The 24,120-nt window shown below is 40.7% G+C and overlaps 3 protein-coding genes and 1 long non-coding RNA gene across 5 annotated transcripts; 1 reads left to right on the top strand and 3 right to left on the bottom strand.

Annotated features, from left to right (window-relative positions):
• The first annotated feature begins 2,981 nt into the window (after positions 1-2,981).
• LOC145233655 (uncharacterized) lies at positions 2,982-4,347 on the top strand. The gene is made up of 2 exons (XR_013861150.1): positions 2,982-3,979; positions 4,051-4,347. It is a non-coding gene; the product is annotated as an uncharacterized LOC145233655 (long non-coding RNA).
• Positions 4,348-5,483: 1,136 nt separating this feature from the next.
• Positions 5,484-9,703, bottom strand: LOC145234434 (uncharacterized). Its single transcript, XM_080099167.1, has one exon. The coding sequence runs from the start codon at positions 9,701-9,703 to the stop codon at positions 5,738-5,740; it is 3,966 nt and encodes a 1,321-aa protein (XP_079955293.1). The 3' UTR covers positions 5,484-5,737.
• Positions 9,704-12,779: 3,076 nt separating this feature from the next.
• LOC145232967 (equilibrative nucleobase transporter 1-like) lies at positions 12,780-15,713 on the bottom strand. 2 transcript variants are annotated; one of them, XM_080097628.1, is made up of 2 exons: positions 14,972-15,713; positions 12,780-14,558 (listed from the first exon to the last, which is right to left on the bottom strand). In XM_080097628.1, exon 2 carries the CDS (start codon positions 14,545-14,547, stop codon positions 13,279-13,281), a length of 1,269 nt encoding a protein of 422 aa, XP_079953754.1. In that variant the 5' UTR covers positions 14,548-14,558; positions 14,972-15,713; the 3' UTR covers positions 12,780-13,278. The 2 variants fall into 2 exon arrangements, with proteins under 2 accessions (XP_079953754.1, XP_079953753.1); XM_080097627.1 differs by lacking the exon at positions 14,972-15,713 and having other exon boundaries at positions 12,780-14,712.
• A 2,546-nt stretch (positions 15,714-18,259) lies between these two features.
• LOC145234695 (uncharacterized) lies at positions 18,260-19,105 on the bottom strand. The gene has a single exon (XM_080099422.1). The coding sequence runs from the start codon at positions 18,941-18,943 to the stop codon at positions 18,260-18,262; it is 684 nt and encodes a 227-aa protein (XP_079955548.1). The 5' UTR covers positions 18,944-19,105.
• Between the last annotated feature and the right edge of the window lie 5,015 nt (positions 19,106-24,120).

The following is a 24,120-nucleotide window of genomic DNA, read 5'->3' on the forward strand; positions in this document are numbered from 1 at the left end:
TAATCACATCATGAACGTGTACAAGCCGCCACCAACGCTATTGGTACCTTCGCCCTTCCCCGTGTTTCCAACTCCATGTATCTACCCTGGTGACTTTAACTGCCAGCACACGACGTGGGGGTTCAACTCAAACTGCACAAATGGAGAACATCTTGTCAGCTGGACCAACAACGCCGGTCTCATCCTACTTTATCATTTAAAGGATGCCTGCAGTTTCCACTCTGCCCGCTGGAATACCGGAACTAATCCGGACCTGGCATTAGCGATAATCCGGACCTGGCATTAGCGATAATCCGGACCTGGCAACGGTTTGCCACTCCCGGAGCGAGGCGTGATGGCGAAATTTCCTCGCTCTCAACATCGACCTTTGCTGATCACCACACGCCAATAGGTAACATAGAATATTAGCAAGGCTGACTAGACCGCTTTTGCCCGATAACCAACGATAAAGCGGATAAGCGTCCATCCCCCGCCGATACCAACTGAAACCAGGCGTACCAGGACTTCTGTAATCTTCTCATAGAAGCGACTAAACAATCATTCCACGAGGTTATCGGAAGACCTACACTCTTTCTAATCATCAGATTTCGGACAGAATATGTTAATTTTATGATACATTGAGCGGAAAACTTAAATGCTAAGGTAAAACGTCGGTAGATTATTCTGACTCCGCTTTATTGGTTGGATTCGCTAGTGATTGCAATGTAGTTTATGCGGTTAAAACGTCAGCTGACCAATATTTCATTATGTTTAGGCTCTTTTCTGTCTTAAGTTTGCAGATTGTAAGTAACGAAGTTAAAACGCCTATACGTCATGTTTTCTCCACCAAGGGCACATGCGCTCCCTGGGGGTACAAGCAGCACAGCAGGGGATGCGAAATATAGTGTCAAAATTTAGCTAGTACGAAGTTTCAAGACGATTGTAATTATTTCTCGCTCTCGGGCCAGATGTGGCTTGATGACTGGGTCTGACTCTCAGGCATATCTTAGTTAGTTTAAATTCCTCAAAAACAAAAAGTAAGACCAAATTTTTTTGATTTTAAAACATTGCATGAAAATAGTCTTATCCAGGGGTGGGCAACTTTTGTTACTGTAGGGCCAATTATAAATGTCAAAATTGGATCGCGGGCCGCACATGTGCATAACGCAAAGTGATTTTGCTTTGTTTTTTTTTACCAAATATTCTCAACTACAAGTATAATTCGTATTTGATTCTAGCCACATTTTGCCAGATCGCAGAAAACTAGCACCATGCGCATTAATCAGCTCAAAAATATGTAATAATTGGACTCGTTTGCCACTACTTTTGAAATCCAAGCGTCTCTGCGGGCCGCACAAATTCTAAGTGTTAAGTTGAAACCAGTTTGTCAAACCTGTTCTTTGGGGCACGGAAGGTAAATAAATGTATTGCATGACTCCTATATCCATACGTTTTAAAATATTTGACTTGACACTCGTAGATAAAGAGGTTCCTAAAACCATGACTACAGGATCTTGCTGTCTGTGTGGTTTTGGATGGAAGATACAGCTTACATACACGCAAAACAACTGACCATCAGCATAAATAGAAGGGAATTAAGTGTTTTTTGCGTCTTGAAACATTACGGATTTCAACCACCATTCGAAGAACAGGACAGGACACTTGACTCGATAACCCATGGTTTTTTCGGTGTCCTTGCTGTTTACTTGTTTGTTTCGTTTTTATCCTCGGTGGGCGGGCAACGCCTGAATGCGTTATGCTCACAATGAGTCCGCCGTCGAGCTGCCTGTTTTGTTGCAAGTCTGTTGATCATTTTTTATTTTAATTTTTTCGGTTTAGGCAGTTGGTGACTCCAATTTAGTTCAACCCAACGGGAACCACTGGGTTGGAGCAATGCCTCTTGGCGGTTGCGCTAACCACTCGGCCATCTTGGCGACAAACCGCTCGACAATGGAAATGTGATAATGAAGTGACAATGCAAATACAATTTTAACTTGACTTGACTTGACTCTGTTAAACAAAACCTGTCAAAAGCAACGGATCGCCGCGAAAGAATGTTCATCAGTTTTGGTGGACTTGTAAAACTTTATGATTTGTAACTTATTAAGGAACGAAACTGCGCTTGTAAGTCAGTGATAGTAATCCTATTTTGCCCCAAATCGCACTATTTAAGTTGGTAACTTGTAACAACATGCTATAAAACGAAAGTTTGGTGTCGCTAAGATATTCATTAAAACGGTCAGGTCCCAGGTAATTGACTGTTCTTGTTTCACATGTTTGAAAGCCGCAAGGTCGCGCAGTGATCTGTGTACAAGATTGCGGTCAAACAGACCTGGGTTCGAACCCCGTGAAAAAAAAAAGAAATCAGTAACCGCGTCACGTTTGAAACTATACACACATAAAAGCCTGAACGTATCTAGCTAAAGTGCAACCCCAGCTATAAGTATTACTGCGTTAATTCGTCCATTGTCAAAACAAACTTTTCAACTGACGTGTCTAATCCTTTTAATTGCTCCCATTTATTCGTGGTTTATCAAATAGATGTCGGTAAAGTACTGGTTGGTCAATATGAAATTTTGGCGATGTTTTAGGCGATGTTATCTGTTACGTACTGTTTTTAGGATGTTGTCACTGCATTGGTTTGTTGTTGGGGAGGAAACGTACACAGATCGCTACATTTCAGCTTTAAACCTTCTGCAGCAAAATTCTCTTTTGTGCTTAAATGTATGTTGGTACGTTTGTGCACCTAAACATATACTAACTTAAAAAAGTACACGCCTTTTCGAGAAAACAAATCCATTTTAGCTAAAACTTGAAAAATATAGGTATGACTTTAAACGGCTTATTCATTTTGATTTGATTGATCTATCTTCTATTGAAAAACATAGCGAGACAATTGCACAAATACAATAACCAAGCCAGAAATAGCTGCGCAGCGTTAGAAGGTTATGGAGCGTAAGCATTTTGTTGCTGGCGTTGCAAGACATGTGTAGGTGATGGTACCATCCCCAGTCGAACTTTATCCAAGGGCTATCTCCGAATCATACATGATATACCAGAAATATAGTGCGATTATCACAGAAGTTCTTGTTAAACAAGTACATTCGATTTTCTAGTGTAATTCTATCATTAACCTACGAATTTCTGCGATATTTCAATGAACATTCACACTTGAAATGAACCGCTGTTTTCTTCTTTGATTTTTGTAAGGGTTATGTAAAAAATTCTTGGGTGTTTTTCGCAAAGCATTTTTCATAATCACCGCTTAGGCTACATACAAATTCAGGAGTAGAATGTGTTGATGTAGGATATAGTGGCGAGTTATTTTTTTACATGAGACCACTTGTCCCGTTATGTGAAAATTGGTTGCAATTTTTTTAATAGACTTGCGCGTCACCGCACAACGATGTCTGTAATCTCCTGCAGTATATGTCCTGTTTCAACTTTTCTTTTGCAAACATTTCTTTTAAATTCTCTAGGTGAAAATAACCAAGAGATCGCATGGCAATGACCCGCTGTTATCTCCCTTCCCGACCCCCACAGATAATTAGAGCGAGAGAAAGACTTCGGCCCGTTTGACAACAATGAATCCGCTGCGACGCGTGAAAAGCGGTTTTGTCTAGGCGGTGTTGGCCTATTTAAAAAATTATATTGCTCACACAGACGTTCAAGCGATTTGAAGACGGGTTTAAACTTATCAGCGTTTTTGACGCAAAATTTGGGTTAATTTAGACTGCTGTATGCATTAGGTGTATTTAGGTAAGACTTGAAATAATGGAATTAAGAATGCCGGATCCTACTAGCGTATGTAACAAACCATTTGATGAAAAAAAGACGGAAAGCCTAGCTGATGAAAAATAGTAATATGGCAGAAAAGAGGCAAGAAGTTGGTAATATAGACAGTGATTCATCTGAGTCTGATGCAACAAACTGACGATTGGGGCCCAAACGACAGCACTCGAAATCTGCATCAAGGATTAAAAAAATTCACTTCATCGCAGTAAGTAGAATTTACATTATTTTAGACGTGTACAAGCTTTTTCAAAACAAAATAACAACTTAATTGTGTAGATGTTACTCCACTCATTGAATGCAAGAATAAAAAGAACAAAACAATCGTTTACGACATCAACATTGTTCTGGTGGACGCAGCCGATGGGACAACAGCAAAATTAAACCGACAGCGGAAGTGGTTTTGTAACAGAACCTATATTGCATCATTCGTTGAGGACGAGGCTTAGTGCAACTGGGCCTTGTGGTCGCCCATAAATTACCTAATGTGAACACCCACAACTTGTTTGTTGCGACATGTTTATAATCGCCTATATATTCTGATGGCTTTTCGTTCATTAAAATATGTTCTTTCTTTATGAGTGTGAAATTTGTGAAACGATGACGTTCCACGATAGGGGTATCATAGTTTAATGTTAGAAAACTATACATTCGGTAGGGATTATGCGAGTGTATTCTCAGATAATCACGATAGGTTTATCATAGTTTAACATCAGAAAACCACGGGTATATGTACGGATTATGCGAGTATATTCTCAGAAAATCATGTAAGAACTTCGTATTAAATCATGTATGATCCGATGTAAACTTTCCGTGTAAAACAACCCTATATATCTATGATTGTCACCAGAAAATCGTACGTAACACAAACATGAACTTATATATTATATGTATGATTCGGGGATAATTTTCCGACTGGGTCGTGTCAATGAGCGATCGAATTTGTCGAGCGTTGAGCAGCTCGCTCGGGGAGAAACCGCTAGAATTTGGGGTTCTTCGGTACTGAAGAAGAAACTCCTGTAAAGCGTCTTTCGGGGGTTTCTCTGACTTCTTCATTGCCTTCTTGAACGTTTGAACTAGCCGTTCGGCGGCGCCATTTGTGGACGGGTGATAAGGCGCACCCGTTGGATGAACAATACCCCTCTGCCGGCAGAAATCCTGGAACTCGGCAGAAACGAAAGCCTGCGCGTTATCCGAGACAATAGTGTATGGATAACCAAAACGTGCGAAGTCTTCTTCGAGCAAGTTCATGGTCGCCTTGGAAGTCATCAATGAAGTAGCATGAATGCACGGGTACTTAGAATAAGCGTCGATCATGAGCAACCAATTGCTTCCCAAGAAGTTTACAGCATGGTCGATGTGAACACGACTCCATGGTTTTTCAGGAATCATCCATGGATGGACAGAAGATTTAGTAGGAAGGTTTTGCTGTTTTCCGCATATGGAACATTTTCGGCAAAGATTCAGAATATCGTCAATCAATCAATCACTGTTTTATTTGTTTCAACGCCAAAATATGAATGAGACAGATGACATAAATGTAAACATGTAAAATAGGGATTGAAACAAAAGGGTGCAGCTGGAGCCACAATTGGCTATTTTGAAAAGCTGACCCTATCTATTTTTTTTGGTGAATGGTTGTAAAAAGAAACACAAGAAGAGAAAAACAAAACAAGCACTGCGTTATAAGTGTTTTTATTGAAAATGCATCAAATAAATAACATGAATCTTTGTGAAAATACGGCTGTAAAAATGTGTTCGCATTTCTTCGGGCAGTAATTTCACGCTTGTCTGGCGGGGGTAATTAGTGAACGGTATTTGCGTTGCACAAGTAATTAAGACCATAACACCCCGTGGAATGTAAATACTGCACCACGTGTGGTACATTCCATGTGCACAGAAAACCTAGGGATTTTGTGGAATGATAGTCGCTCATATGTATGTTGCCAGTATGAAAGATTTGCTGCTACTCATGAAAGCTTTTAAGCCTGTTTTTTTTGGTGGTTAGTTTATCCGGTAGTGTATTCCAAACTGCGGTGCACTTGTATTTTATTGTATTTTGGGCCCGACTTGATGAAACTTGTGGAACAAAAAATTTTTGTGTAGTAGCTCCTCTTGTTGCATGTTGATGTATTGCTGATGTGAAATTGAAAAAGTTGTCAAAAGTCGAAGGGAGTCTTTTGTTTATAAACTGAAAAGCAAATTTTGCCAATTCCATGTTGTGCATATCTTGTAATTTTAGAATGTTAGTTTTTTTGTATAACCTGTTGGTTGAGGTCCGAAGAGGGCTTTTGGTTATGATTTTTAAAATTCTATTTTGCATGATTGAAAGTGGATGTATGTTTTTTTTGTTGGCAAAACCCCAAGATAGTAATCCATAAAGAAGGTGTGGATGAACCAAGGAGAAGTAAAGACATCGGAGCGTCGATAACTGCACATAATGTCTGAGTTTGGAGAAAACTCCTGCAACTGAAGCAATTTTATTTTTAACAAAGTGGATATGTTGAGCCCAAGACATTTTGTCATCAAGAATCACACCCAGATATTTTAGTGACCTTGCTTTTTCCAATTCCTTACCATTTACGTTGATGTGCAGATTCAAGGAAGCAGATTGTGGAGAAAACATCATATATTTGGTTTTGGTGTAATTGAGGGACAGTTGATTTGCTCTCATCCATTTGTCAACTTTTGTTAGCTCCTTATTGACGGACATCTGCAATGCTGAAATATTGTGACTGGACATCCAGAGACAAGTGTCATCGGCAAACAAACGGGTCTCAAAGTTGGATGCAGTAGGAAGGTCATTAATGTAAATTAAGAAAAGCAGAGCGTCATCAATGTTCGGCCAGTACACTGCAGACCTAGCCAACTGCTTCATCCTTTGAATGCCAAAGTGACCTTGGTGTAGCAGTTGTAGCACATGTTGTCGTAGCTTTTGCGGAATAACCAATCGAGTTCCATAGAACAGACAACCATGAGAAACTGTCAACAAATCAGCAGACCTGCGAAACTTTGCAGCTGGATCATTCGAGGAAAGAGTTGTTGGCCAACCGTGTTGGACAAAACGCATGACTCGGGAAAGAACATCATCTTTTCCGGATTCCTTCTTCATGGTGTTGGGGTCTGTGGGCTGGACTTGACGACTTAGCGTAGTGATGGTGCAAACAGTGTCGACATCATCTGTAGTTTCCTCTTTGTCAAAATAGGCATCTTCCCCTTGTGGTAAACGGCTGAGTGCATCGGCGTTCTGGTGACTGGCGGTCTTCCTGTACTCGATTTTGTATTTAAACTGACCAAGAAAAAGCGCCCATCGTGCTAACCGATTTGCCGCAAGTGGAGGTGTTGGCTTGGTAGGACCAAAAAGTGCCAACAATGGCTTGTGGTCGGTGACAAGAATGAATTCACGACCAAAAAGATACTGGTAAAACTTCTTCAGTGCAAAGATAATTGAAAGAGCCTCTTTTTGGATTTGGCTGTAGTTGCGCTGACTGGAGGAGAGTAACTTTGAGACATTGGCAATTGGCCTCTCGCTTCCGTCCCAATAGCGATGAAAAAGTACGGCACCAATGCCAACATTGGACGCATCACAAGATATCCCAATAGGAAGAGAGGGATCAAAGTAAGTTAAGACGTTGTCAGTAGACAGCAATGTCTTCAATTGACGGAAAGCTTTTGATTCTTCGTTATTCCAACTCCAAGGAACTTTGTCTCGAGTCAGACGATACAGAGGTTCAGCAATGGAAGAAAAACTTGGTGGCAAAAACTTGCTATAAAATTGAACCGACCCAAGGAACGAACGTAGCGCCGATACGTCTTTCGGTGCAGGCATATTGAGCACAGCATCGAGTTTAGAAGCTTTCCTGATGCCGTCTTTATGAAGTAAATGACCCAAGTATTCAACTGTGGGTTGTGCAAACTTGCATTTCTCGAAACGACAGCGAAGCCCCTTCTCACTTAAACGTTGAAGCAATCGACGAAGATTGTTCAAGTGATCTTTTGCCGATGAACCGCTGACAAGTAAATCATCGAGATATACAGCCACTCCTGGGAGATCTTGCGTCAGTTCGTCCATAATCTGTTGAAAGTATCCCGGAGCCGAGGTGATGCCAAACGGTAATACATTTTGCAGCAAGACACCTCGGTGAGTGCTCAAAGCCAACCTTTTCCGGCTTTCGGGACCTAGACGTATTTGGTTGTACGCATCAGCAAGATCGATTTTCGTGAAACCAAATCCTCCTCGAAGCTTCTGCATCAAAGTATCTGGAAGAGGTAGTGGATGTCGATGGAGTGCCAATTGGGGATTTACCGTGGCTGAATAATCCCCGCAAAGTCTTAGTCGTGGCCTGTTGTGAGTTGACAACGGTGCTTTTCGAACGGGAACCACTGGTGTACCCCAGTCATTGAACTTCACTGGAGTCCAGATTCCTCGGGCAATTCCTGCATCATATTCACGGGCAACATCTTCTTGTAGCGCAAATGGCACAGAACGGTGCTTAAAGAAAACCGGTTTAGCCTCCGCTTGAAACTTCACTTCAAGCTCTAAACCTTTCAAGCAACCAAGTTCAGGTTTGAAAATGTCTTTAAACTCGTTGCAAAGACCTCGGCAAGCATCTTGTAAAGGCAGATAGCGTTGGTCGCCTGACGTAACAACGGAATTTACGCAATCTTTGGAAGATGAATGATGCAGTATGTCGTCAACCGAAATCTCCAAAGAACAAATGGCATTGCGACCAAGCAAATTTAAGCGCGGAACTTTCGTGACAAAGAAATCTTGATCAAAGACTCGACCACCATACGAAGTTGGCGTCATAAACATACCCAACAAAGGCACTGGGTGCTCTGTCGCAGAATTAAAACGTCGATCAGGAGCCCGAAGCTTAGGCGACCCGATTCTCTTCCAATCGTGGACAGACAAGAAATTTCCACTGGTTGCTGTATCCAGCTCAAACTCGCAAAATTTGCCAAAAAGTGACACCACAACCTCCAACTTGTGTAGTGGGGAATGAGTGGAAATTGACTTTAGAAAATGAACATTCGTCATCGAATTAACCACATCGGACTTCTTCTTACGGCAAGCATCTTCAGTATGACCTATGCGATTGCAATATCGACACGTCGCATTCTTGTGACGGCAAACCGGCGCAAAATGACCAGTTTTCCCACAGCGATAACATCGGGCAGCTTCTTTGGGCTTCTCATTCGGTGCGGATTTTGTAGACTGCTTCTTGGATCCGCGCACCTTACGCACAGAACCGCTTGTCCCATAGACGGTTTCCTTGGCAACTTGCGCCGCATCCTCCGTCTGCATGGCAACCTCAATCGCACGAGAGAAAGTAAGTTCATCTGACTTGAGTTTAAACATGGCCTTCAACACCGCTTCATTGGATATTGAACAGATGAACCTGGTTCGTAAAGCTTCATCCAACGGATCTTTGATAGAAGTGAAATCGCATGTAGCAGCATCGTGACGAATCCGGGCGGCCAATTCCTGCACCGTTTCACCTGGCTTTCGCTGCATGTTGCTCCGAAACCTTTCGCGAATAATAAAACGCTTGGGATCAAATTGATCTTTCATGAAGCCTTCAATCTCCGTCATTGTTAGATCGTTGACGTCTTTCGCTGGCAAACTTTGTTCTGCTAAATTGGACAGCAGCTTGTAAGTTGTAGTGGTTTGGTTCGTCAAAAACACTTGGGCAACCCTCTTTTCGGATATTGCATGAGCCTTTACAAATGTTGAGAAGCGAGACCAGTAGTCGTCCCACAATTCTGTCGTAGAATCAAAGGGGTTAAAGCTAGGTGCAGCAACATTAGAATTAGCAACGGCGGGACCAGAAGACTTTTCCAACACAGACAGGATAAGATTCATCTGCTCTTCATGCTGTCGATGTTGCTGTTGCATCTGCTTCTGCATCGTCTCCAATAACTTCTCCATATCGACACAAACGTTGAGATTGAAACAAGTCGTTCAGTTGACCGATCCCATCCTCGTCGCCAAAAACTCTGTTGTGTTTTCAATCACGTTTGCGCCTTGCTTCTTTACAGAGTCCAAATAAGCACAGTTTGCTTGTTGTAACTTAGGTTGTATTCAGTCGAAATCAGTAAAATAGAATAGTAAGGTAGTAAGTGAACAGCCTTTTATAGGCTCACGAAGTAATTGCAAACGCACCAATCACATTCCTGCAGTAGGCACAAACCAAGAGCGTACACACACATAACGCATAGCAATTAAAATAACACAAGAATGCCTCGAGCCGCGTGCTCAGGAATAGCGCGGTTGCGTTCCACAACATAAGATATGCCTGGGAGTCAGACCTAGTCATCAAGCCACATCTGGCCCGAGAGCGAGAAATAATTACAATCGTCCTGAAACTTCGTACTAGCTAAATTTTGACACTATATTTCGCATCCCCTGCTGTGCTGCTTGTACCCCCAGGGAGCGCATGTGCCCTTGGTGGAGAAAACATGACGTATAGGCGTTTTAACTTCGTTACTTACAATCTGCAAACTTGAGACAGAAAAGAGCCTAAACATAATGAAATATTGGTCAGCTGACGTTTTAACCGCATAAACTACATTGCAATCACTAGCGAATCCAACCAATAAAGCGGAGTCAGAATAATCTACCGACGTTTTAACTTAGCATTTATGTAATAGTTCTGTTCATCGACGATGAAGAGCAATTTAATGCAAAGTAGCTTTCTTTCATAAGGACATACTGCAATGAAGGCCATCCGTATAGAGCGCCTGCTTGTATTAACACTTCCAGCAAAGCAGTAGTTACGCTCAATGTTTTTAACATAATGTTTTTTTTTATCTGCAAACTCTGTAAAATAACAACAAAATACAATTATTAGCACCTAACCTTTTGGCCAAAAGTAAATGTCACAGACAAATCAACAAAAAAGCTTTGATTTGAAAATCGTTTGGTTTCCATGAGTTTCAATTTGTCTACTCTGTATCAGCTTGTCTTGGATTAAGGTTTTGCAATCAATTTTTAAGCCTTTACATTGAAATGTAGTTTTCACTTCTGGAAATGAGAGACTTTTCATTAATAAAACCTTTCCGGAAATACAGTCGACAATCACTTCTTTTCACAATATTTTTAGTCACCACCTCTATACGTAGTTTAGTCGGAGACGTACAATATGATCACCAAAAATCAGACAACTCTTCGCTCAGGTCGTGAAAAACTAACCACGATCAAATCATAAATTACTCTGCATGTAAAATTACAATACCACCCCATGGCAATACAAAAACAACACAGAGTGGCATCCTAAAGCAAGCGGAAATACTGCAAATTTTGATCAAAAATAGCCATATGTAATTTTTTTAACTGCAGATTTTGTAATGTTAGGTTGTTACTATTGTTGTTTTCAATCGGCGATTTGACAAGTATCACCTAATTTTTTAACTTTATATAATTTTAGATGCACACACGTACCAACATACATTTGACCACAAATAAAGAAATTTACAAGTTGTTTTGTGCAAAGCTTGACTCTCAAGAGATTTCCCAGCAGTTGTTCGAAACGTAAACACGTTTACAGCACGCACATTTTTACGTTTCAACTCATGGTAGTAGCAGCACCTTGAACAAATGACACAATCTTTGAAGCAAGAAACTTTAATTTAGTGAAATGATAAGTTTAAACGGAAACTATTTTCAGGCAATAAATTAACACACAATAAGATGAACATAAATTCATATTCGGTATAGCGCCTTCAATGGGCCTGGCGTACTGTGATTTAACACACAATATTAAGCTTTTCCAACCTTTAACTTTTTAACATACTGTGTTGGATGCGCCATAAATGTCTCGTAACCCCACCTTCTATGACTACTTCTTGTATATAGAGAGAAAGAGAAAGAAACAACTTTCGCATGAGAAGGATAGTAATAAGAAATAAGAACTATTAAGTAAAAATAACCCTGATAAACTATATATATATATAATTAATAGGGCTGGCTTACTTTATTTATTTATTAGTTTATTAATTTGATTTTCATGATTATCAAAAGAAGGCAATGTGCCCTTTCTAATCATGCAATACGCCACGTTTGGCGCATGCGCCATAGGTTGGCCACCACTGGGGTACAGGATAGTGTGGTAAAAACTAACAACTATCATCAAACAAGTTAATTTCTTCTCGAGGCTTATCTCATTGCGTACCCTAACTCGAAATAGGACTGCATTGAGCTCGTGTACTTCAGTGAGTTATTTTTTCCAGGAGTCGCTTAAAATATGTCAGACATCTTTCGGCCAGTGGCTTGTTTTCCGGCCAACAAGCTGGACTTTCTCTCCAAGGCAACTCGACCGGTATAGACTCACCGATACATGTCCTCATACAGGTATGACATTTGTCAGGCGTTGTCATAGGGTTATCATTCGTCCGGAATTCGGACGCAAAGTATGTGTCAGGAAATAATTTTCAAATACACTCTCAATGTCCGGAGTTATAACTCCAACTCGCTTAACCTACAGTTTTCACGTGTCTTTTAATGTGGGACTTAACGGTATACATTATAACTGTTGTCTGTGTTGATTTTGATGCACGAAACACCCTAGCGCGCACATAACGCGAAACTACGCCTCTTGAAAGCTAAAAAAATCTTTTAAAGAACCGAATTTGAAAAAAAATGCTTTGTAATTTATCTACTGCTTTGTAACTTTTAACAACATGTAATATAATCCATTGTGACGAAAGTTTGGTGTCGCCAAACATGCTTATTTAAACCGTCAAGAATTTTGCCCACGCAGATGCGGTAACCCTGCGTTGACACCGGACAAGAGTCGATCTTGACGGTTCAACCGAGATCGCTGGTGCCTCTGGTTTGCGACTGGAGTATGTTATGCAGCAGAGTGTAGTGATAGTGGCTCGAACCGCCGATCTTTTTGCACGCAGTCTTCTTTACATCATTTAACACCGTGACCTGGACAATCTCTTACGGCTGACGAACTCAACACGTTCCGAGACGTTTTACATCTGAACTCGACGCACTTGGGTAAATTTTGCGAAATTTTATCGTCACACACTTGTGAAAGATTGCAACGTCATAGCAGGGGTAATAATGCGACAAGTTAGTCACGCAATACTCAACGTGAAGATGTATTACACATATTGTTTTTGCGAAGCCGCCTTTGGAGCATGGTTCAACGCTTTTTACCGCATTTTACGACTCATTGCATTCACTTAATCAAGTATTGTTGTTTTAGCAGCTACTTTGCACAGACCATTCAAAATGCAATAAAGTGCAAACAAAACATAGATGGGGATAGTTTAAAGCTCTAATTTGCTTTGGTATTATTACGATGCTTGGTTCACATTATGTACAACATGCGAAAGTCACAGAGGAATCAAACCTAGCAGCATCAATCAAAAAATTAGGAATTGTGTTGTGGAAACAATCCCAATTTGTACCATTTAGGGTAAAAGCGTCACTGGTGGGACACGAAGCAATATGTTTGAAAGCGAATAGTTTTCTATCATGTAAAGTTGTAATCCCTAAATTAGTAATTTACTGGATGTGTAGGCTTTGACGAATATAAGAACCGGGTGGACAAAGCTAAGAATACAAACTGCCAAAAGAAGGTAATTCACAACAGAAAACAAATTCGAGTCTTCAATGGACAGAAACAACGCGTATTGTAGAAGTGAAAAAAGTCCTGCAGCAAAAACCGTAATTCCGTAAAGCTGACCAAAGTGAATCAATGGAAAGTTTTTGGCTAAAAAATTTGACAAACTCCCGAAAAGAAACGAGCGAAAGAAAAGCATTGTCACTAGGGAACCATAAACGCTATTAGTTAATACTGTAACGTTCAGGATTATTTCAATGGATCCGGTGATGAACATGGTGACAAATAGACCACGTAGTTTTCGAGTATTTTGGCTGATATTTGAATCACCGCTGTACTTTTCTACTACATCGCATATTACACCGTTGATAGGTGCTGTCAGGCCGGCAGCAATCAATATGTAACCAAAAAGGTTCGCAAAAAAGTCAATTCTGTCGGAAGGATGAATCCGACTAACCCATGATATGTAACTGCCAAAGAAAAACACCAAACGCAAACTCCCAATTGACAGAAATATGAGGTTGGTCCAAAAAAGCGGGGATTTCAAACACGATTTCAAAGACAATTCATTCTCTTCATTTTGTGTCTCGTCTATTGATAATAATTCAATCCCCGGATTTGATCTGTCTGTATTGGGCGACCCCGTTTCGACTGAAGAGGTTATTTGAGTTCGTTTTGCAACATGCAGGACATCCAAAATTCCGTATCTACCGACGCTGCCATCTTTGTCAACTATAATTTTGTTTTTCGGCATCAAGAGAAACGTACGTAACCATGGAAACACACTTATGCAGGCCATGAACTGAAAAACACTTGTAAGGTGGGTGCCACTGTCGTAGGCCACTTTAATCAGAAAAAAGACCACTACTGCGGAATCGTAAGCACCGGCAAGAAGAAAAAGGTAACCTGACTTATGGTCGGTTGTCAGGTCGCTTAATTGAACGTTGCTGACTTGGAAATGCAATCCAGATGTTGCAATGAAAATCATGGCTGGGAAAAGTAAACCAGCTGTCTGTGGTGTCATCACAGCCAGCAACGTCCAGCCACAAGTGTTGAGAAAACATGCAATGCTTCGACTGGTCCATGTTCCGAATTTATCCAATATGTAACCAAATGGTACTGAACTAATTGTTTGTGCAGCAATAGCTAATGTAAATACGAGGTTGAATGTCGACTCGTCAGATGAGCATGGTGTCATAGTTCCGTTGCCTGGAAGGAAAGAGCAGTTAGATGCAAAGTAACCTTCTTGAATGAGGACAAATTGTATGGAAGGCCATCCGTATATAACACCACCTTGTAATAGCACTTCCAGTAATACAGTAAAAATGCTTAGTGTATCAAGCATAGTCATTTTTAACTCCAAGTTCTGTTAAAAAAGCCTCTAAAATGGAATTTATCTGAACTATTTTATTTGCGTTGACAACTTGGCATAACAAAATTAGACTTTTGCACAATCTTATGTATTTTGCTGCAAAATCTTTAGTTTTAATTATATTAAAGTGCTAAATGTAATCCGAAAATACTTCGCAATAAAATGTTAAGTTGCGCTTCATTAAAAAAATCAAAATGATTTGCAAAGCAACAGTACTTTGTAGAACGTATGGACTGAACTAAACTCTTACCATGTTAACTCCATCCTGTTCTAATCTTTGCATTGTTTATTTGCGTTTATTTCAATCGAAAATAATAGAATGACGCGTCAAACCAAACGCATAGCAAACGTGCGCACCAAACGAAAAAGGCAAAACACACGCACAATAGGAAAAAGGCAAACGTCACGCTTTGTAAGAAATAAATAAGCGACAGGTCGCTACATAACCCCCCTCCAGAAGCGAGAAGTTTTCACATTACGCAAGAAAAACACAAAAATCACTGTATTTGTCCAAAAAATGGTTATGTTTTGTTGCACGCTATGTTTTTTTTTGGGTGGTCTGCCGCGGCGAGGAGTTTGCTCAACAACAACTGGCTGACTCAGGTCAAGATGTGCAGGTTTAAGGCGGTCAATCGATACCACCTTCTCTTTACCTCCCATGTTTAATGTAAAAGTTTTGTTGGATCGCGCTACCACTTTAAATGGTCCGTCATATGGCTTTGTCAGTGGTGGACGATGTGTGTCTCTCCGAATGAACACATAGTCACTAGCCGTCAGACTTGGTGGTATTGCTGTTTTGACATTGCCGTGTCTGGACATAGGAGTTGGTAGAAGTTTGTCCACTGCATCCCGTAGAGCAGGTAAAACTTGAGAGGGAGCTGATTCATCACGAAAGATGAAATCTCCTGGCACTGCGATTGGGGAGCCATATACGAGCTCTGCTGAAGATGTCTGTAAATCATCCTTGGGGGCAGTTCGAATGCCTAACATAACACAAGGTAATTCATCAATCCAGTTTGGTCCAGAAAGGCGAGCCATCAAAGCACTCTTTAAGTGCCGATGAAATCGTTCAACTAATCCGTTTGATTGAGGGTGAAAGCTTGTGGTGAGATGAAGTTGTATTCCTAGCAATTGGCTTATCGTTGACCACAACTGGGACGTGAACTGCGGACCACGATCAGAAGATAGGTGAGCTGGAATTCCAAACCGTGAAATCCAGACCGAAAGGAAAGCTCTGGCACAAGTTAGAGTTAAGGAATCTGTCATGGGAACTGCTTCTGGCCACCTTGTAAATCTATCTACTATTGTCAGCAGATATGTCTTGCCCTGTGACGGTGGTAAAGGGCCAACAATGTCAATGTTAACATGTTCAAACCGAGAACGAGGTAATGGGTAATGCACCAGAGTTGATCGAACGTGTGTGTGAATCTTTGATTTCTGGCAAGCTGTACACTGTTTAACCCATAATCCTACTTGCTGTTTGAGCCCGTGCCACACAAATCTTGAAGCTATTAGCTTGCGCGTCGTGCGTATTGACGGATGTGACAAACAGTGAATAATGTTGAATACTTTCTTTTGCCACGAAATCGGTATGATCGGTCGCGGAGTGCCAGTGGAAGTGTCACACAACAGTGTTAAACCAGAGTTGCCAATAGTTATGTCCTCAAGCTTTAGGTTTGTAACTGCTGTACGATATGATTGCACTTCTTTATCAAGTTGCGCATTTGCAATAGCTTTGTAATCGAAATCCAACATCACCTTTTGTAGACTTGAGACAGTTATCCGGGACAATGCGTCAGCGACTTGATTATGTTTTCCTTGGATGTGTCGAACATCAGTGGTGAATTCGGATATTGCTGTAAGGTGGCGTTGTTGGCGCGCTGACCATGGATCAGACACTTTTGCAAATGCAAACGTTAACGGTTTGTGGTCAGTAAAAGCAGTAAAACTGCGCCCTTCAAGAAAGTATCAAAAATGGCGGATTGCCAAATGCAAAGCCAGTAACTCTCTGTCGAACGCGCTGTACTTTGTTTCTGGTGGTCTGAGATGCCTTTGTTTCTGGTGGTCTGAGATGCTGAAAAATGCTAATGGCCTCCAGCAACCTCCAATGTTTTGCTCAAGCACAGCACCAACAGCTGACTGCGACGCGTCGACCGTCAAGGCGGTTTGTGCCTGAGGTATAGGATGGTGAAGTAGCGTTGCTGCAGCAAGTGCCTTTTTAGCGTTGGTAAATGCTGCAAGCATTGTGTTGGTCCAAACCAGGTGTTTTGGTTTGCCAGAAAGTGCTTCATACAATGGCATCATGATTTGCGCTGCACCAGGAAGAAATCTGTGATAAAAATTTATCATGCCAGCAAATTCTTGTAGGCCCTTAATAGTGGTAGGTTTGGGAAAGCTTTGAATTGCCTTGACTTTGTCAGGTAAGGGTCTGGCACCAAATCTATCCACGCGATGGCCGAGAAAATCGATTTCCGTCAGTCCAAACTTACATTTGGCAAGATTAATGACGAGTTCATGGTCAGCTAATTGTTTAAAAAGCTGCTGAAGATGATTGCGATGTTCGTTAGCTGACTTACTTGCAACCAATATGTCATCAAGGTAAACAAACACGAATTTTAAAGACTGACAAACTGTATCCATCATTCTTTGAAACGCTTGAGCTGCATTTTTAAGTCCAAAGGGCATACGCAGAAACTCAAAAAGCCCAAACGGCGTTACGACAGCCGTTTTGGAAATGTCTGCTGGCGCAACGGGTACCTGGTGATATCCTCGAACCAGATCGATTTTAGAAAAAATCTTAGCCCCTGCCAGTCGTGCGGTAAAATCCTGGATATGTGGGATCGAGTAACGGTCTGGTTGTGTTGCTGCATTAAGGCGCCTGTAATCGCCACAGGGGCGCCATCCACCTGATGTTTTGGGAACCATATGAAGTGGAGACGACCATGGACTGGATGAACGGCGGACTATTCCCAACTCCATCATTTTACTGAATTCTGCCTTTGCAATGGCTAGTTTTTCGGGTGGAAGTCGTCTTGCCCGAGAGTGCACTGGTAGGCCGCTTGTGGGAATGTGATGTTCCACACCATGTTTTGGCATTACTGCAGAAAAATGTGGCGTAGTTATGTCCGGAAACTTTGCCAAAAGTTTGACATAACTTGATTGTGCGTTGCTAATTGCGTTTAGGCGAGGTGCCGCTTGGTTTGTCTTGCCTATGGTACCAGACATTGCCGTTTAACATCAACAAGTAAACCGTGCGCTCGAAGGAAATCTGCTCCAAGTAGTGGCCTAGATACGTCGGCGAGCACAAACTTCCATTGAAACTTGCCGGAAGGAATATCAAGAGAAATTAACTTGGAACCGTAGGTTGTTATATTGCTGCCGTTAGCTGCTGAGAGATTTTGTCCCTTGTGATTCATTCTCCTTTCATAGCCGGAAGGCGGAAAGACACTGATTTCAGCACCAGTGTCCACGAGAAAGTTGCAACCAGAGGCTCGATCCCACACGAAAAATAAGTTGTGTGATTTGCTTGTTGTCCCATTCATTGTGGACAACCGGCCTTGGCGTTTCCCTGTTGTGCAGCACATGGTGGACGACATTGTCGTGCATCCTGTTTGAAACGCCGGTGGTAAAAACAATATTGACTACTGTCGTTGCTGTTGAAAGGTGTTGTAGATTTAGCTTGCCTCTGCTTTCTTAATTTGGCAATGGTGTAGTCTATGCTGCTCGTCCGAGCAAGCCATAACTTATCCGCCTGTTTTGCCAAATCGCGAGGGTTTTCCAAATCTTTTTGAACGAGGACGATACGAATATCTTCCGGCATATGTTGTAAAAACAAATGTTGGAATAGAAAGCAAGACTGGTGTTTTCCCGTTAGGGCTAGCATTTCGTCCATAAGTTCAGAAGGTTTTCTGTCACCGAGAGGTGCCATGTTCAGCAGGCGTGCTGCTCTTTCTTGATTTGATAAATCAAAGGAATCCAGCAGTCTTTGTTTAATTGATGCGAACTTGTTTTCTGCTGGAGGATCTTCCAATAAATCGATTATACGCTTTGCTGTATCTTGATCAAGTGCGGACACTACATAATAAAACTTTGTTTGGTCTGCAACTATGTTCTTTAATGCAAATTGTGCCTCAATTTGTTGGAACCAAACACGTGGTTCTGCTGACCAGAAAGTCGGAAGTTTGATCGCAACAGCATGCTGGGTGTCTCCGTCGGTTGACATGCTTATTTAATGAACTCCAGAAAAGTCGTTTCTGGATTTGGGGTCACCAAATGTAGCGTCCGTTTATTTCAATCGAAAATAATAGAATGACGCGTCAAACCAAACGCATAGCAAACGTGCGCACCAAACGAAAAAGGCAAAACACACGCACAATAGGAAAAAGGCAAACGTCACGCTTTGTAAGAAATAAATACGCGACAGGGGTCGCTACAGCATTATCTCTTTTGTTAGTGGGCGAACGAGTCTGTATTACTTTTTGGTCTATTCAATTTTGCTCAAGTTTATGCGAAATCACGTGAGGTAAAATATTCATGCCTCTTCAACCCATGATGTGGAAGGTAATTCCGATTCGTCCCTTTTTCCACATAAACGCGCGAAAAAATGGAATACGTCACGAATGCCTAGCCCAGCCACCTTGACGAATTTGAAAAGTTTTTAACTGATGTGAAGAGTAAAGCTGGCCACGTAAGGGTTAAAAACAATAACAACAGGTCGTTACAAAACCTGCAGTTCAAAAAATCGCATATGGCTGTTCTTGATTAAAATTTGCAGTACTTCCGCTTACTTTAGGATGCCACGCTGCGTTGTTTTTGTATCGCCTTGGCTCTTGGGGTTGTATTGTAATTTTTCGTGCAGGACAATTTGTGATGTGATTAGATTTTTACGACCCTTGCGAAGAATTCTGTGTCTTTCAGGGATCATATTGTACTTCATTGTACAAATCGCAAGTTCAAAAAAGCAAAGGCATTTAGTGTCTCTGACTAAACTACGTATAAAGAGGGTGACAAAAAAGTCCATCAGCAATTGTAAACAGATGCGACTATCTATTGCGTTTACGGAAAGGTTTTATTTCGAATTGTCGGATTCGGCTACTTTCATTTTTTCAAAAAAGATAAAGTTTTCAGAATAGAAAACTACGGGTAAACGTACAGGCTCATGAGAATTATTGCAAAATCTCAATTCAAGACATTTTGTAACTATTTTCGAACATTGCTTTGTGTTTAGTCATATTTTGAAAACTTTATTGCAAGCGCTATGTCATGAAACATTTTTTTACCATGATGTAATTGTTGTTCTGCGGAAAATTTGAATTCGTGTAAACCAAACAATTGACAAAACAAAGTTTGTTAGTTTATTCGCTCTTCACATTTTCATTGGGCCGAAGTGTTTCGGTGCCATAATTGCATTTTGTTGTGATTTTACAGAATTAGATGAAAAAGATAATGTTAAAAACATTAAGCGGAACTACTGCGTTGCAGAAAAAATAATTATGAAACAGCATGAAAACAATACTTTTCACTATTATATAATAATATAGCCGCCAAGTTGGCTGAGTGATTAGCTCAACCGCCTGTGATCACAAAGTCATGCGTTCTAGTCCTATCTCGATAGCTTGTGTTTCCCTGAGCAAGAAATTCAAGCGGCATTGCTCCGACCCAGTGGTTCCCGATGGGTTGAACTAAATTGAAGTCACCAACTGCCTAAAACCGAAAAAATAAAAAAAAATGATCAACGGACTTGCAATAAAAACAGGCAGCTCGACGGCGGACTCATTGTGAGCATAACGCATTCAGGCTTTGCCCGCCCACCGAAGATAAAAATGAAATTAACAAACATATTAGGGCTTGTCGTATATAACACCGTACCGAGAGTCCTGGGTTCGAACCCCGTGAAAAAAAAAAAAAAAAAAAAAAAAAACACCGTACCGCGTCTTAGACGTGGCTGTCAATACAGGTAACCTTGAACGTAGTGGATTCATCTTATGGTGTCAGAGGTGGTTTACCAAACCAAACGCCGGAGGCCAAACTATGTGCCACAAAACTGAACTAAGTTTGAAAGGTTAACAGCTGTTGGATACGATGGGAGAGCAACTATCTACTAGAGGTTTGAATTTGAAGACAAGACATTTTTTGACAGTTTTGTTTTGTTTAGGTTTGCAGTTTCTAAGTTCAGTTAAAACGCCATAGGTCAGATTTTCTTAACCACGGTCCCATGCACCCCATGGGGGGTACAACGCAGAAAAACAAGGGTTGCGAGATATAGTGTCAAATTTTCAGATGATTTCAATTATTTCTCTCTATATGTGGCTTAATGACTGCGTCTAGTCTTTGTTTAATTTCTTAACATAAAATGTGACAAATGATTTTGCTGATATTAAAATAATGTGTTCAAATGGTCTTTTCGTACATTTTATCCAGATGTTTTTTTTTTTTTCTTCATGTCTTAGTGTCGCGTTGGAACTAATTTGTCACATTTGTTCATTTGGATACGGAAGGTAAATTAATGTACTCACACATTCATACGTTTTATAAAATTTGACTTGACTCGTTAAGTTAAAAAGTTCCTTAAATCGAGAATATTGGGCTAAGCGTTATAAACCGTACTTCATTTAGGTTCTCAAAGTTACATTTCAGTTTCAGTGAAACTAACGAATCAACTTTTAGTTCTTTCAATTCATTGGATCCAATTGTTTGTTCCATGTTAGTACGCCAAGTAAATATGGGTTTGCTACATACTCTTAGCATTACTACTGCGTTGCTGGAAGTGCTAGTACAAGCTGGTGTTCTATACGGATGGCCTTCATTGCAGTATGTGCTTATGAAAGAAGGTTATTTTGCAATAAATTGCTCTTCCCCGTCAAGTAACAGGACTATTGCAGCATGCTCATCCGATGAAAAACAATTCAACCTAATTTTCACCTCAGCCACTGTTGATCTTATGCTAAGCTCTGTGCCTTTGGGTTTCATATTAGATAAATTCGGAACATGGAGCAGTAGAAGCACTGGATGTTTTTTTACAGTCTTGGATGGACTTTACTGGCTGTGATGTCCGGCGCGTCTGACCCATATACAGACATAAAAAACCTGATCGGGTTTTGTCTTGGGTTCGAACCCCGTGAAAAAAAAAACTTGACAGTAATACAGGCTACCTTGGACGAAGTGCGTTCATCTTAAGGTGTCAAAAGTGGTTCACCAAAAAAATGTCCATTCTCAGAATCTTTCTCACCGCCGTAAGCCATGCAATTTGTCACAAATCTAAGTTTGAAAGGGGATTTGGGAGGAAAATGATGATGCAAGAAGATGGACGAGGACATGTCCGTTGCAACTGTGGTTAGAACATACAAAGACTATTCTTGCTTGAAAAGGTGAACTATTCGAAAGTGATAGTTGAGATATGATTTTTTTTGCAACAGATGAATTAAAAATGTCTTACAGCTGTGAATTTTTGGGGCTAATCCATGATTAGTGTTAAGTGTGATCAAGTCAACAAATGTTGTTGCTGCCAGGCATTAACCAAAGTTTTTAGGAAATAGTACTGATGCTAAACGGTATATAAAACCTGCGTTTTAATCAGCTCTGAAACAGATAAAGAACAGCTGTTTGTATACGGTGTCATGTATATTTACGTAGGTACAGGTATTTTGTGAACTCAAGAAAATACATCACATTTAGGCTGTTTGGTGAAGAAAAAAGAAATCTTTTGAAGTGTGATAGAGGCTTTTATTTTCTGTTTTTCATATATTGCAGGTAAAAATGGCTGTGCTTGGTACACTAAGCTTAATCACTGCGTTATTGGAAATAATATTAGCTGGAGGGGTTATATTCGGATGGCCTTCCCTACAACTTGTCCTCGTGCATGAAGGCTATTTTAAATTGAACTTCTCTGGAGCATCAATCAACGAAACTTTTGCTGCATGCTCTTCCGACGCAGCGTCATACAACTTAGTTTTTACTCTGTCTGCAGTGGCACTTATGATAAAAGCGGAATACCATTTGGTTACATATTTGATCAATTTGGAACTTGGAACAGGAGAATCATTGCATGTTTCCTCCACACTTTGTCTGGACATTGCTGGTTGTGATGTCACCACAAACAGCTGGTTTACTTTTTCCAGCCATGATAATGATTGCTGTAGGAGGAAAGCAACTCCTAGTAAGCAATGTTCAGTTAAGTGCCTTGATAAGCAATCGTAAGTCAACATACGTGTATCTAGTTGAAGGTACTTATGACCCATCTGTGGTGGTCGTTTTCCTAATTAAGGTGGCGTATGACAACGGCATTCATTCACGAAGTATTTTCCAGTTCATTGCCTGCCTGTTTTTTATGGTTATGCACGTTCCTCTTGATGCCGAAAAACAAAACTCAACTTAACAAAAATGGCAATGCAGCCAGATACGGGATTTTTGAAGTTCTACATCTTGAGAAGCGAAATCAAACAAACTCTGCACATAAATTTGAGCCACAGAATTAAGTCAACTCAAACTCAAGAGAAAGACCAATTTGGGTGCAGATTTCTTCTGTTAGCACAAAACAAAGCAAAGAAAATGTGTCTTTGAAGTTGTGTATGAAATCCCCACTTTTTTGGTCAAAGCTCATATTTCTTTGCGTTGATTACTTGCGTTTAGTAGCCTATTCTTCTTTGGCAGTTACATAACTTGGAATAATCAAATTCAACTCCCTGATACAATTGATTTTTTTGCGAATTATTTTAGTCATATATTGATTGCTGCCGGCCTGATAGGCGATGTAGTTGTTAAGTACAGCCGTGATTCAAATATCAGCCGAACCCCGAAAACTACGTGGCCTCTTTGTATCCACGCTGATAACCGGATGTCTTCAAATAATCCTGAATATTATAGTGTGTGTTTTCCCTCATTATGCGGCTATTCTCATGTTTCTTTGTGTGGATCTTTTGCGTATAGGTTTGTTTTCTTTTGCTGTCGTATGTGGCTTTGTCTATAGTATACAAAGTAGTTACAAATACCAAAATATTACATAGGATTGTTACGACGCAATTAATAGTAATTTTAGTTAGATACGTTTTTCACATTTATTTGCGTAGGTTTTGTGCAACTTGAGTCTTTTATGGCATATCTTGCTAATCCCTTTTAGCTGCAAGTTCAAGCACCCGATGTGAAATGCAATTTAGTGCATCCACTCGTGTCAGCCGACTAAGGCTGCATCATAACTGTTTCATTTACAGTTTGTATCGTCAGACTTAGTTCTGTTACATGTCGAGTATAGTATAATATTGTTTTGTTTAACTGCAGAAATAGTCAGGCATGAGGCACAAAAGAAATGTAGCAATCCGAACAGGGGCGGCTCGTGCTAGGGTGCTGCGGAGCTGCAGCACCCCCTAGAGATTTTTACTTAATATTCCCACCACAACATTACAG

The sequence above is a fragment of the Phallusia mammillata genome, chromosome 6, assembly GCF_965637545.1.
Source record: "Phallusia mammillata chromosome 6, kaPhaMamm4.hap1.1, whole genome shotgun sequence".
NCBI classification, from domain to species: domain Eukaryota; kingdom Metazoa; phylum Chordata; class Ascidiacea; order Phlebobranchia; family Ascidiidae; genus Phallusia; species Phallusia mammillata.

Bases quoted from the DNA above. Each gene is read 5' to 3' on its own strand.
- LOC145234434 (XM_080099167.1), bottom strand. From the start codon at position 9,703: ATGGAGAAGTTATTGGAGACGATGCAGAAGCAGATGCAACAGCAACAT.
- LOC145232967 (XM_080097627.1), bottom strand. From the start codon at position 14,700: ATGACTATGCTTGATACACTAAGCATTTTTACTGTATTACTGGAAGTG.
- LOC145234695 (XM_080099422.1), bottom strand. From the start codon at position 18,943: ATGTCAACCGACGGAGACACCCAGCATGCTGTTGCGATCAAACTTCCG.